Source organism: Gallus gallus, chromosome 1 (assembly GCF_016699485.2).
Source record: "Gallus gallus isolate bGalGal1 chromosome 1, bGalGal1.mat.broiler.GRCg7b, whole genome shotgun sequence".
Lineage (NCBI taxonomy): Eukaryota > Metazoa > Chordata > Aves > Galliformes > Phasianidae > Gallus > Gallus gallus.
This window is the reverse complement of record NC_052532.1, coordinates 105,330,841-105,345,286: the sequence shown is the minus strand read 5'-3', so window position 1 is coordinate 105,345,286 and position 14,446 is coordinate 105,330,841. Positions and strand designations below refer to the sequence as shown.

General features: G+C 43.2%; 1 protein-coding gene across 4 annotated transcripts; it reads right to left on the bottom strand.

Moving 5' to 3' along the window:
• Positions 1–1,339: 1,339 nt before the first annotated feature.
• Positions 1,340–13,397, bottom strand: IFNAR2 (interferon alpha and beta receptor subunit 2). 4 transcript variants are annotated; one of them, XM_046905864.1, is made up of 10 exons: positions 13,281–13,397; positions 11,710–11,863; positions 10,318–10,410; positions 5,970–6,014; positions 5,513–5,642; positions 5,171–5,334; positions 4,829–5,001; positions 4,045–4,207; positions 3,506–3,624; positions 1,340–2,555 (listed from the first exon to the last, which is right to left on the bottom strand). In XM_046905864.1, the coding sequence occupies exons 3-10, from the start codon at positions 10,406–10,408 to the stop codon at positions 2,103–2,105; spliced, it is 1,338 nt and encodes a 445-aa protein (XP_046761820.1). In that variant the 5' UTR covers positions 10,409–10,410; positions 11,710–11,863; positions 13,281–13,397; the 3' UTR covers positions 1,340–2,102. The 4 variants fall into 4 exon arrangements, with proteins under 4 accessions (XP_046761820.1, XP_046761811.1, XP_046761817.1 ...); NM_001397696.1 differs by having other exon boundaries at positions 1,343–2,792; positions 13,281–13,390; XM_046905855.1 differs by lacking the exon at positions 5,970–6,014 and having other exon boundaries at positions 1,340–2,792.
• Positions 13,398–14,446: the final 1,049 nt, after the last annotated feature.

The following is a 14,446-nucleotide window of genomic DNA, read 5'->3' as shown; positions in this document are numbered from 1 at the left end:
AAGAAACACAGTAATGAAAAGACACGAGTAGGCTATCAAACATCATGAGGAGCCAGGGCCTCCACACAAGGCCAAGCTGTCTCACTCCATGAGTACATTGGGATGCAGACGTCAAGATACTCCCCTGTATCCTCCTTATTTTCCAGCACCCCAGTATACCTCATTAAAAGACAGGTTGCCAAACTTATCTCTATCCAAGGACGAGCAGATGTTCAGAAATAATGGCTGAGGGAGCAAATCTTACCATTTTGGTACCCATAAATTACTTATAATAAGCGTTGTCCTACTGAGCATGCATCAATGAAGAAAGTTCATCTGGAGGGCAAGTGAGGAAGACCACTGGATGAAATAAAAGGTTGTCGATTGGACTGTCATGATACTAAAAGGAAACAAGACAGTAGAAGAGACCATGGAATAGAACACTGGAAACATCGTCAATCACTACTTGAGAGAGGTATATATATATATTAATTATATTGCAGGCAATTGAATACGTACTATCAGTGGAAATACAGTGAACTCTGAATCACATCAGAGGGCTGGAGCACCTCCTCTACGAAGACAGGCTGAGGGAGCTGGGCTTGTTCAGCCTGGAGAAAAGGCAGCTGGGGGGTGACCTCATTGCAGCCTTTCAGTACCTAAAGGGAGCCTATAAACAGGAGGGGAGTCAACTCTGTGGAAGGGTACATAACAGCAGGACAAGGGGAAATGGTTTTAAGTTGAAGGAGGGAAGATTAAGGTTGGATGTCAGGGGGAAGTTCTTTACTATGAGAGTGCTGAGGTGCTGGAATAGGCTGCCCAGAGAGGTTGTGGATGCCCCATCCCTGAAGGTGTTCAAGGCCAGGTTGGATGGGGCCCTGGGCAGCCTGGCCTAGTATTAAATGTGGAGATTGGTGGCCCTGCCTGTAGCGGGGGGGTTGGAGCTTTGTGATCCTTAAGGTCCCTTCCAACCCAGGCCATTATGTGATTCTGTGATGTCATCTTTGAAGTGCTTACGGTGGAAATATCCCCAACGCTTCCCAGCACTGCTAATACAGAATCCCTGACTTAAAGGTAACAAAACTTGGCCGTTAAGTTTCTGTGCATCAATCTCTTAGAAGTAGTACAGCACCGCAGAGATTACTCTCAGCTCCCCCAATCAAAAGAATGACTGCCAGACACACCACCAGCCAGAAACCACTGAGAGAAGTGCTGAGCAGATCAGCAGAAAGAAGAGTTGCTTATCTGGCAAAATGACGCCTAAGAGCCCTCCCCCACATGGAGTCATTTCTTAGCACGCTAACCAATGTAACTTAACAAACGCATGAAGGAACCACTGTTAAGAATTCACAGACAGAAGTATGAAAACATTTCTTTTTATCAAGTGTTGGAAGTACAACTTCGCACTCCAGTAATTTTTAGATGTCATATAAACATTTAAAAGTAGTATGTAAATATACAAAATTGTATTAAAAAGATAGACATTTAATGCCTTGATTCACAGTAAAACCTCTCGAGTATTCTTCTCCGGGTATTTTCACCTCCCCTCCCCACAACTCCACGATTTCATTTGATCAGCTTTCCCCGTGCAAATTTAGAAATCAGTTCACTGAGTCGAACACAGCATTACCCTTCTGGCTGTGATCCATCCAGCAACAGGTTTCAGAGTAACCCACCAACAGAGCTTAAGAACAGTAACAGAGCCCTTTCAAACTAAAAAGTGGACAGGTTAAAAGCCAGGCCGCTCACATCTCCCTGTTCTATAAGCTAACTCCTCACTTGAGTTTATTGACAATATTTACTATGTTACGGCTAAAATGTATGATCCAGTCTTTAACTGTGAAACAAAATAATAACTCCCTTTTTCTGCTACATCCTAATAGCGCTTTCCATTCTTCTGTAGGTAACATAACCTGAATCATGCAGGGAAAGGTCACAGAAATCTTTGTTACAAATCAGTCCTGTGTATTTCTGGTACTTAGGCGTATGTTTTCAGAATGTAAAAAAAAAAAATAAAAAAAAATAAAAAGAAAAAAAGATCAGATCTATACGTTCAGTCCAGAAACAGCTAAGTTAGATAATATCTATTGGTATGCTACAAACTAATAGTGGTTCTCAGTTATTCATCTTCGTACGTATTCACTTTTTGGGTCCATATCTGAATCCGATGAGTCACTTTCACTGGAAGAACCAGATGAATTCTGCCACACATCAGAGTTGTTTAGATGATGTGGTTTCTGCGTGCTTTCTGTGTCATCAAGGAGTTTTGATTCAACAGCATGTGCACATTGCCAGTCAACAGCATCTTCTTGGGAAGAGAGGAGAGCTGCAGAACTATCTGTGGTCTCTTCAGAGATTCCCAGAAGCACAGATTTTAAGTTTATGGTAAAGCAAAAATTGCTCCTTGACCTAAGAGAATAGGTACAATTTACCTTGGACAAAGGACTGAGTAACTCACTATCCGTGTCTTTCTCTTCTTCGGCATCCATCTCGTTTTCTTCAAAGACTTCTGGGCCATCATCTGGATTTTGACTCACCCAGCTGCTACTGCCATCACATGTACTACTCGTAGAGTGCTGCACAAATACAGGAGACGTGTCAGAAGACTGAGGTGCTCTACGTACGATATCACGCCTTGTGTAGTCATGATTACTCATGGCATCGCTTTCACTGTCATCGCTGTCATCTTCACTGCTGACAGCTCCAACGGATCCTTCTGCCTTTTTTTTAACCTCTTTATAAATGATCTCTACAGAGGTTATTTCTTCACATTCAAATGTAAACGGTAAATAGCTAAACATCTTCGTGAATATCTAAAAGATCAAAGTGAATAAAAAAAAAACAACAGACTATAAGCCAAACTGGCACGCTCGCACAGAAAAGTCTGAAAAAATACCCCGACCACGAGGTTGTCAAACAAATGATTCTCTTTGTGCCACATCATCAGCTTTTCTGCAAAGGTCAAGGCATCTAGGACTTTTCTCTCTTCTCCACTCCTGTAAATTGACAGCCCTCACAGCAAGTCAAGGCACACAGCATTGGACAGTACCCTGCCTTAATTATGGACTTACACAAAACCCTATAAACTGGCTGAGCTGACTGATAACAGCTTAGCATTTGGAGGTGATGCAGATACTGCTTACTTTGTGTTTGACAAACATCCTCCTTGACTAAGTTTTCTTCCGGAGCTATATTGTTCCTTTTTTTTTGTGTTTTGGTGTAATTGTCCTGGCTCAGATATACTGCAAGAAGTGTGCATGCTGTGGGAAGGATTTACATGTACTAGATAATTTTCAAAGGCTAGAAAATTCTCTTAGGTGGGGTAGCCTGCTTCTGTGCACCACAAAGAGTTTGTGTATGTGTGTGAGAGATTTAGTAGCCTACAGACTATCTTGGATACAAACAAACTGCAAATTGAAACACTATATGGACATAAGGTTACTTGTACCTAATACATATAGTTAGAAATTTTATATGACAAGCTTCCTGCTTCCAACCAGGAAGGTTAAATATGAAAATTACATACCAAGGTATCTGGAAGTGATTTCTTGTGAAGAATATAACCTCCTAAATGCAAACATTTCAGGATGACAACTAAAATAATTGAAAAACATATAGCACCTGCAATTGTGATGCCATAATAATCTGCAAGTGAAAAAAAAACCAAGCATGAATGAAGTTTTCAATTATCACGTTTCATATTTCACATTCAGAACAGCTACTTAGAATCTCAGAATAATTTTGGATAGAAGGGACACCTACAGGTCAAGACAAGAGCAAATTTCAAGTTAGAATCAGAAACTAAAGACAGAAATTACACCATCTTTGATAACTATTTACACAGTCTGTGCAGATTCAAACCGTTCATGGGATTAGCAATAGACCCACAGCCCCCAAATGGATGAGGTTTTATATTTCACTTATGAATCCCTATAATGTTTATCACTTTGTAGGTACTTTCTCTCTCAGTACTTTTAGAATCGACTTGTAAGTCTTCTTAAGTACAAAGAAACCACTGGTACCTAATGGAAGCAGAAAACAATTTCTGCATCACAGCATAGTTACCTTTCTCAGCTACAGAGTCTGTAGTTATGCATTTCCAGGCTGATGGGATGGAATGTTTATTTAGAGATGCAGTGACCATAACAGAAACACAGTAATTTCTATTCGGATACAATTCTTCAATGACTATACTAAAAGGTTCTTCAGTGACTTTCTCAGGTGACCTCTGTTATGAAAGAGAGTGTTTTAAAGTTAACTGTTCACCTAAAAAGAGAGAACGTGACATGTGAAACTGGAAAAACTGACATAGTAGCTCAGTGTTTTACCTAGGCAATTGCTTCATTTCTTGTTCTAGCTGTCCAGATGCTTACTTTACGCCTAAGAAATTTCCAGTGCAGGCAATCAGCTCTCTGACTAGCCAATTTAGTCCAGTGCTGTGCCAGCCCCAATGCTAATGCCTCCCTTTTTAACCTAAGGTCTGCACAAGTGTCAATTTCCATTCATTATTTTTGGTTACAGGGAATGGATTATTTCCTCTGTTTCCACAGCAAATTTACACACTCAGAGACTGCAGCCTCTAACTGAGTTTTGCATGCAAACACTAAGCCCTCCCCCATTATTCCAGCATCTTCTATGGGTCACAGCTAAGCCCCAGTCCCTTTCAAGTAAGGATACAGTACAACTAGGATTCCTTTCTAGGCCTGCCACTCTGCAGTATAAGGAAATCAAGATTATGTTTTCCTCTTAGTATTTTCTGTTCGCTTGTGTGAATCTGCTGACCATTACAGCCATTTTATGTTTCTATATTTCTTGTCTAAAGAAAGAAAGAGAGGCTAAAGTTCTTTACCTTATGTTCTTCACCAACTGTTCTCAGTGTTATTTCATAATCAACTTTGTTATATATATCAAATAAAGACAGCAGCTTTCCATTTTTTCTTAAGTGAGTGGGTGGCAGCTTTATGGTGATATTTATGCAGTGGACACAGGAACTGAGATTAAATTCTGGAGGTCCCAAGAATGCTGTTCAAAAAAAAGAAAGAAGAAAAAGAAAACATGGGAAAAATATACACTGTGTACTCAGTACCAATACTATTTCAGTTAAAAAAAAAAAAAGTTAGTTTGTAATGCCTTATTGTAAAGCTAGCAGAACATTTACACCTAACTGGAACAAAAACTAAAATGAACTTACTCTCGGAGAGCGGTGAAAAATAGAGTAAAGAGGAATTGAATACTTCAGTTCCTACAAAGCTTTGAACGAATGCAGAATATTCATCAGACACAACTTGAAAATCATCTGTCAGGTTACAGAAGGGCTGTACAATTCGTGAACACTGTTTCGCAATCTTCCAGTTACTGTAAATCAAAACAAAGAGTAACTAAAAATCTAAAGTAACCGGTTTGGATCCTCTGTTATATGAAGGCATCTTTGTGGAGTGGAAAAACAGAAAGAAAAAAAAAATAACAAGGCTGAGTATTTTGAACTGATAAACATAAAAAGAAAAGATTGTGTCTTATATGAAGTAAGACTTGCCTGTGGCTACTGTACAGTACACGATAGTATGTTGGCACAGTTGGATCACTGTGTGCCCGCCAGGACAAAATGTGCTGAAAGTTGTTAGATGTCATTTGTAGATTATCAGGTGGCTCTCTCGGAATCTTTTCTAGAAAAGGAAGGGAAAAAAGAAGAGAAAACACACAATAGCCTATCATCGTCATCATCAATATGAATGACAAACAAATCTGAGATTGCAGCAAATCTAATCAATAAACCTGATTAGAGAAGACCAATATTAGCCCCCAAATAAAGCAGCCATAAACAGAACAATGAGTTCAGCACAACAGCAACAACGCGAAGGACTGTCCCCCTGCATTTCATTTAAGTTCTTTCTTCAAGAAGAATGAAGCTGTAAAATGCTGCTTGGTGAGAACAGGCAAGTCTTCTGAACTGTGTTAGGAAAAGTGTTGGAAAGACAATAGAAGCATCTTACCAGGCAAGCTGCTGTAACAAGCCGCACACAGAATGCTGACGAACACTGGAAAATTAAACTATGTATTAATGGATTTGCACGTCTACAATATCTGATAATTAGTTTACTGTTGGCAATATTAATCCACGACGGTCAGAGACAAAACTAAGCATTCCCTTGGTGGAAGTGTTTTTGCAGTCCTTTGACTTAACTTTGTATGTTATGGTGTTCTCTGTTCCACAACTTCCTCAATCTGCTTTTCTCTGTCTTTGCTTCCTTCCTTCCTTCCATCAGAGTATAGGATGCCACCTTCTCAAACTGTTGTTGTTAATTCAAATAACTCATGGCTCCTAGGAGCCAGGTTTTTTTCAGCTAGCTGTGGTTCATGCTTCTGTTGATCCTCACCAGAAGAGATTCAAGACTCAGTTCAAACAAATCTACTTTAGATGCCCTTATCAAACGGCGTCTTTAAGGATTCTAACAACAGCTTAAGGTCAATATACCTATTAAACACCAAGTTAAGTCAGAATCTTATATCCCTTCTGAAATAAAATGAAGAAGAACTTTACTGACTCATCTTCGGTAATGAAAGGACAGATGTCTTTTGCTAAACGTGGGGAATCCTCAAGGCTGTACATACAACTCTGGCGTTAGATGTCTGTTTTCAGTCACTTAATTCATGTAATTCCCTCTCTAGTTCAGTGGCCTCTCCTTCCCAAATCAAAGCGTATGCCCTGTTTCTATAACACTGCTCTGTGTTTCTGACTCTTTCTACACAATTCTGTTTTCTGCCTGCAAAAGAAAATAAAAACCACAGACAATTCAGGAAATGCTAAAACATTTTTTCTTTTGTCACAAGGCACGGTTAAAACCACATTCAGACACTCAACCAGGCCTACTGTCTGAGCAATCTTCTGAACCCAGTCTTCTCTTCTTGCAGACTCTGACATTCCTGATTGCCACATCCTCTTGTATAAGCTCTGCAAGAAGCCATCCTCTAATCTAGGTTCTCAAAATATCACAATATTTCCAGAATATCACTAGCCTGATACCTTGGTTGAACTGTATTGACTAATACTTTAACATGTTTTTTTATTCTCCTCATCTTAATTACAACAGTAACTTCTGTAGCATGCAGAATGTTCTTTTGACTTCACATTTGTATGGCAACTAGCAAAGTAGCACTCTGGTACGAGATGGAGGTTCTCAGGTGTCACACTATGACAAATAACAGAATTGCTTCACTTGTCAACAAGTTGCGCCACAGAAAGAAGCACCCCAAAAAGTCAAAAGAAAATGGGACATACTTTATGAAAAATAAAGCAATCTTACAGCAATCTACAAATAAAGGTTAGGATTATGTGAAACACTGTACTGGAACGCATCTACTAGGTAAATTAGAAGGTATTCAGAATAGCAGCGTGCCAGATGTTAAAAGCAAGGCATCTCGGGAACTGTTCTGTCCCAGAGACACCGTATGTCCTAATGCATGGGTGTCCAACCTTTTAGCTAGCCTGGGCAGGTAATGTATTTATGACAACTGAAAATGGAGTTGCAAACATAAACTGATGATTCTGTCGATCTTAAAACCTCCTCTCAAATTCCTTTATCAAAGCAGAGAGCACAGCTGCCTATTTTTTTTTTCTGTTCTCGGGGCTGTGTTTAGCCAATGTACCAAACTGCATACAGTTATTTGCCATCCCTTGAGTTAGCACTGCCCTGTGCCCTCCCCATGCCCTGGTTTCAGTACAGGCAGTGCCAATCTCATACCCGTGAGTGAATTATGGTAGGTAAGGGTAAACTAGGTTGGGTAAAGTTATACAAATTCCAAGGAAGGTAAATTAGGGTAGAAAAGGTTATACTACCTGTCTGGTTGACACGTCTGTTGCAGGATGGGGCCCAAAGGCTGAGGAGAGCTCTAAAAGCTGTCCACCAGCACCCTGATTTGATTCCCTTTTTAACATGTGGTTTGCCTTGATAAGCAATACTACTATAAGGTATGCAAATTACAATATAAGCAGGGGTATGAAAAACACACCACTTTACAGAAAAGCAGATAAACTTCCGTTGGTTTCTAAAGATCTTGTTTTCAGTTCCCAAAAATGTGAGGGATTGTTAATACGTTAATTACCACAGTTTTACGGTCTCCGTGTTTTTGCCAAAGGTGGCATTTTCTTTTTTCCTTGATAGCTTCCAGGCATAGCTCAGGCCCTTGACACAAGCACCAGGCTGCACACTGTTAGGCATAGATAAGGTGAGGGAAGTGACAGAAGCATAACCATCTGGCCTGCACAGCCTACATGACCAGAGGATGGCTACTGGACCTATGTGCCATTCCGTTCTCCAGCCTTGCATGACCTCTCCTCTTCTTCTGCCAATGGCATCCTGGCTTGTATCAGAAATAGCATTGCTAGCAGGAGCAGGGAAGCAATTGTACCTCTGTATTCAGGACTGGAGAGGCCACATCTCGAGTACTGTGTTCAGTTTTGGGCCCCTTGCTGCAAGAAAGACATGGAGGCCCTGGAATGCGTCCAGAGAAGTGCAACAGAGCTGTGAGGGGTCTGGAGCACACGCCTTATGAGGAGCGGCTGAAGGAGCTGGAATTGCTCAGTCTGGAGAAGAGACCTTATTGCTCTCCACAACCACCTGAAGAGAGGCTGTGGTGAGGTGGGGGTCGGCCTCTTCTCTCGTGTAACTAGTGATAGGGTAAGAGGGAATGGCCTCAAGTTGTGCCGAGGGACATTCAGGCTGGATGTTAGGAAATACTACTTCTCCGAGAGAGTGGTTGGGTGCTGGCATGGGCTGCAAAGGGAGGTGGTGAAGTCACCAACCCTAGAAGTGTTCAAAGAGCGTTTAGATGTTGTGTTAAAGGACATGGTTTAGCGGGAACTATTGGTGATAGGCAGACGGTTGACTGGATGATCTTGTAGGTCTTTTCCAACCTTGGTGTTTCTATGATTCTATGATTCAGCAGGCTATACTTGGGCCATATTCCACACATGCCTGTTCTAATGCATCAGTTATTTTTTGATCCTTGCCTATGTTTGCAGGCAGCACTGGGAGAGAAAAGGAAAAATTTCCTACTAAATTAGTTAGAATCCTTATGGTTCTGAAAAGTGCCTTAAAAACCACCCTTTAAGGAGCAGTGGGCATACAAAGCAGCACACACAAATATACTTTGGTGCCAATTCTGTTGGCATCATTTGGGTTGGATACTTAGCCAAGCAAGTGTCTCTTGCAAATCTGGCTTTTAGGATGTTAGCCTTACAAGTATTAATCTGCATTCCCAGGATTCATTCTGAAATTAGATGCAAAAGAGATTAAGCCACTCACTTGAGTTGCCTATATAAAAAGCGTACATTCCCAGAGGAGAGGAAAGTATTCTCTCTAGTTTAATTTTGCCACGTGCAGCACAAACATCCTCTCTTCTATGTCTTCCCTTTGCATTTGTTCTTCTACATCATTACTGAATAATAAACATCCCCTTCGAGATGTGCAATTAAAACTAGAACATCTCTTCCAATCTAGCAACAAATCAACCCATCTGTAAAAAACAACCCATAGGTATGAATAACAAGGCAATACTTCAATTGTTATTATTTGTTACCTGAACACAAGCTCAGATTGTCATCACACAGCCTTTAGCACACTGAGGACACAGCATCAGTACACAGGCTCTAGTAATGACACACTTCCACTGAGTACCCTCTTTGGACTAGGAAAGCAAACTGTCGTTTGCCTTTCTTTCTTATCCCGGACACCTCACATGTCAGCTGTATTGCTGAAGGAATTCCTGTTGACACAGATGTGTTTCTTTTCTCTTTGTATTCGTGATTTTAAAATACCTCACCCCTTTCAAAACAAATCCAAGAATTCAAGCTGCTTCAGTAACTTTGTTTCAACAAACACAATTAACAAAGGTAGTTGGAAATTCCCATCATTTAGTATGTTACTTCCTTATAAAAGGGAAACAAATGGGAAAACATAAGTATCAGAACTCCTCCCCACTCCCATCACATCCCAGCCAACAAACTATGTTGCGCTTGCTAACTCAGAAACCTTATGAGGAGTCCTTAGAAAAAAACGTAAGGACAAGACATGAAAAACAATGTAGCCAATGAAAGCTCACTGGATATTTAGAGAATTAGTACGCTGTTTCAAAGCAATATTTTTCCAAGGGGAAAATCTGGTTTATTTGTAGAATGGTATATATATAGAATATAAAACACTAGATATTTGACTCTGTGAATTATTCTAGAGAGAACTCCATAATCACATCACGGTGTCTTCCTTCAGTAACTCAGGAGGAGTCATAGAGAAAAGCCAGCAGTACTACCTCTCTTCCAATGTAAAGGTACAAGCAACTTACCAAGCTGATAAAAACGCAGTGGTCCACCCATCAGTGTTCCATGGTGATAAAGAAATAAATCCTGACTGTAAAATAAACATTTTGCTCCCATACCTGCAAATATATTAAAAACAATCACACTCAGCAGATGGCAGTTGTGAATGACTTGTAAGTAAAATGAGGTCCATGTGCAAAGAATTAGTTTAACCCTTTCAACACACCAGAGGAAGAGGCACTGGCACTGAAACAGTCACTGCTATTATCCTGGGTGGTGTTCCTTAGGGCAACCAATTCTTTTTCCCCTCCCATCCCCTCCCTCATCTCCCCTTCTCGTCCTCAGATGGAAAGGGCTCTTACAATTTCAAAGAAAATAAATACCTCCAGCACTGTATGACTATTTGTGCAAAAGAAAAAGTTTTGTAGAATAGTTAGAATTTAAAATTGTGACCAAGCACATCATGCTCTAACTCAGCACGCTGTTTTAAAGGATTTTTGGCTTTTCTTTTTTTTTTTCATTCACCTATCTGAGGTGCAATTCTTCTTCTGCTCAAAGTTTTAGTGTGATTACAGGAAGTCAGTGGTTAAGTGTCAGGAACCTGCATCTGTGCAACTGATAATCATAATTACAAAGTAATAAACTCCTCCACAGATGAAGAGAAAGTTCCTTTTCGTTTCAGCTTGGTTCATTTTATTTATTTGTTGAAGCATGAAGGATATTTTGGAGATTTAAAATGCCCTCTTCCCCCTTTTCAGTCAAAATGAGAAGTGATGGATAAGGAGATAGGATTTACCAGTTACAGTCACAGAATCATAGGGGTTGGAAGGGACCTCTGGAGATCACCTAGCTGAACTCCAGTCTTTCAAGTTTGGCACTGATATCAGCAAGCTGGAAAGCAATTAATTGCCAATGTCTAGCAAGCCTGTTTAGTTTTAGCATTAGTGAATGATAGATAAAAAATAATTTGACTTTCCCATTCGGATCAAGCTTACAGATTTCAGAAGTAGAAAAAATATCTTTTCTGCTTTCAACAAGCTAACCAGCTTCATCCGGAAGCTACTCAGAAAACAAAGTTACTTTCACAGTGACTTTAAGGTATTATGCAATAACTAGTCCACCACAGACACCTGCAGTATATATCCTCATGAATAACTGTCATACTCTTGAATATTTCTTACATATTCTAAGGTTTGGCACCTTAGAATACATAAGAAAAATGTGACCAAACACGCTGCTCTTTGAGTCTGCACAGCTGCTTAAATCTATATGCCCTTGGCAAACTAATCAATAGTAGTGGAAATTCAAAGGGAAAACCACTTCTGTCAGAACTGTTACTAGCTTTTGTCACTCCTTACAGCCTCAGCAACTCTGAGAGGGAAGCCAGAGAAATACCCATGACTCCAGCCCCCACTCACCTCATCAGCCAGCTCCAACACAGTAACTGGGCTGGGTACTCCCGGGTGCTGCTTGAAGTCTTCAGCAGTTTCAAAACTCAGCTTCACAATTCCACCTCATTTCCAGAGGCAGCTCATCTTTAACTTGAGCTCAGGCTAGGCTGTTTTGGATTGGCTGTTTCCAATGAAGGAGAAAAAAAAAAAGAGTAATAATAATAAAAGCAGTTTCTGAAGTTTTGAAAATCACTGGCTTGTATTTCAGAAATGCTTCATGCCATGGAATTAGAAAACACACCATATTCTTTGAAACAAGCAGACTGCATGCTTATTTATAGAAATCTACGTATTTGAATACTGAGGGGCAGATGGATGTGGAAGAGATCCTACACAGGCAGTATGATATATGAACCAATTTTATTACAGAAACCACAGGAGCGAGAGAGCTGCTCAGTCTGCACAAGATGAGGCCCAGGAGAGACCTCATTACTCTCTACAACCACCTGAAAGGCAGTTGTGGTGAGGTGGGGTCTCTTCTGCATAACAGCAACAGGATGAGGGGTAATGGCCTCAAGTTGTGCCAAGGGAGGTTATTTGGAACAATTTCTTCTCAGCAAGAGCAGTGAGGCAGTGGCACAGGCTGCCCAGGGAGGTGGTAGAGTCACCATCCCTGGAGGTGTTGAAGAGCCGTGTGGATGTGGCACTGAGGGACGTGGGCAGTGGACATGCTAAGGGTGGGCTGACGGTTGGACTGGGTGATCTTAGTGGTTCTTTCCAACCTTAATGATTCTGCGCTCTACACTGCACAGGTTCGGCTTCAACTCAGGTAGTGTGCGCAGTTTTGGACACTACAGTACAAAAAGGAAACACAAAACTATTAGAAGGCATCCAAGGGAGGGCTACAAAGATGGTGAGAGGCTTGGAAGGCTAAGGCCCCTCGGCGTGCCCAGCCCAGAGGAGCTGAGGGGAGGCCTGATAGCGGCTGCAGATCCTCACAGGGAGCGGAGGGGCAGCGCTGAGCTCTGCTCTGTGTGACAGCGACAGGGCCCGAGGGAACGGCATGGAGCTGTGTCAGGGGAGGGGCAACTGGGGATTGGGGACAGGGTCTGCACCAGAGGGTGGTGGGCATGGAACGGGCTGCCCAGGGCTGTGGGCACGGCCCCGAGGGCCGGAGTTCAAGGGGAGTTTGGACAACACCGTCAGATATACGATTTGAACGCTGGTGATGCAGCGTGGAGCCCGGAGTTCTGCTCCATGACCCTGAGCGCACAGCCTGCCCATGCAACAAGCTGCTCGGATTCATTCCCAAACGCGCTGCTGGGGACGCGGATCTCGACTAACAGGACACAAACATAAAGAAGCGGCCTTTCCAGGAAATACCCGCCCCCCCCGGAACCGCACGAGGCTGAGCGAGCACCGCAGATTCCGCTCCCCGCGACAAGGGCTGGGACGGGACACCGCACTCGCTGTCCCCGCGGCCACCCCAGTACCCGCGCTGCTGGGACCCCCCTCTCCCTCCAACGGCGCGGCCCCGACGCCCAGACCAGAACCAGCCGTCCCGGCCCCGCCCCTGGCGGGGATCTCCGCGGCCGTACCTCGCAGCGGGCGCCATCCTTACGGCGTACGGAAACCGCGCCCGGCGGCTCCCCGCAGCTCCCTGCCGGGCTCAGTCAGAGCCCCGCGCTGAAGCGCCCCACGGCGCCGCGAAGGGCGAAATGGCGTAGAGGGCTACGCCGCACGGGCAGCGCGGCCGGGCCCACCCCGCCGGAGCGACGCCTCGGGGGCGGGACGGACAGCGTAGCGCTGCCGGCTGGGCTGCCGGCCTGCTCGCCGCTGATGAGCGACGCGACGCCCCGCCCCGCCCCGCCCCGCAGCCCCGTTCGCTCCCGGCCTTGGAGTACGTCAGCCGAGCGCTTCCCCGCTCTGCTCGTTTCGGTTTTTTTTCACGCAAACGCTTCAGTCGTCTCTTTGATTTCCGTGTTTATTTAGTTGTTAATTATGAGGGAAGCGTTCGCAGAGAACTGCCAAAGCCCCTGCTGGTGCCCTTCCTCGTTCGTGGCCTCTTGGCGCTCAGTGCAGGGCTGCGTGCTGCTGTGCCCATCCTTTTACGGGTACGCAGATGGGTGAGGTGTCCTCTGGGCGAGTGCGTCCTGACACCCAAATATATTAAATATAACACTTATCGAGTGTTGTGAGGGTTATTCATGAGAAGATCTCTGTACTTACGAGGAAACTTTTTCCTCCGAGGGCGCTGAGGCGCTGGCACAGCTGCCCAGAGAAGCTGTGGTGCCCCATCCCTGGAGGCGCTCAAGGCCAGGTTGGATGGGGCCCTGGGCAGCCTGAGCTGGTGGGGGGCAGCCCTGCCCACGGCAGCATGAATTTATCTCATGGGACAATGGTTATATATGGCTTAATTACTTGCTTTTGGATTTCCATTTTTGAAGGGATCCTGGCACTGTCAGAGTATTCAAAGTTGAAAAATTCCAGTTCCAGACTGACTTCTCAGAGGTTACCTGGAAGCAGCTTCAGGAAAGAAAACTAAAGGACAGTCGGAGTCTTAGCAATCCTTCTGAGTAGTTCACTCAGATACTACCTCTGCAAAACTATAGGTCTTATAACTTGCAATTTTTATTTTCTTGTCTCACTTATCCTTAGCACAGACTTTTTAAAGGCTGTTTTACATGTGATGGGAAGGGATGCCATCCAAATGGACCCTGACAAACTCAAAAGGTGGGCCCATGTGTACCTAATGAGGTTAAAC

Excerpts from the sequence above, each read along its gene's own strand:
- IFNAR2 (NM_001397696.1), bottom strand. The coding sequence starts at position 10,408 with ATGGGAGCAAAATGTTTATTTTACAGTCAGGATTTATTTCTTTATCAC. Across the intron at positions 6,015-10,317 it reads ACTGCGTTTTTATCAGCTTG|TGTTCGTCAGCATTCTGTGT; the intron begins GTAAGTTGCTTG and ends TTAATTTTCCAG. Across the intron at positions 5,643-5,969 it reads TTGTTACAGCAGCTTGCCTG|AAAAGATTCCGAGAGAGCCA; the intron begins GTAAGATGCTTC and ends TTCCTTTTCTAG.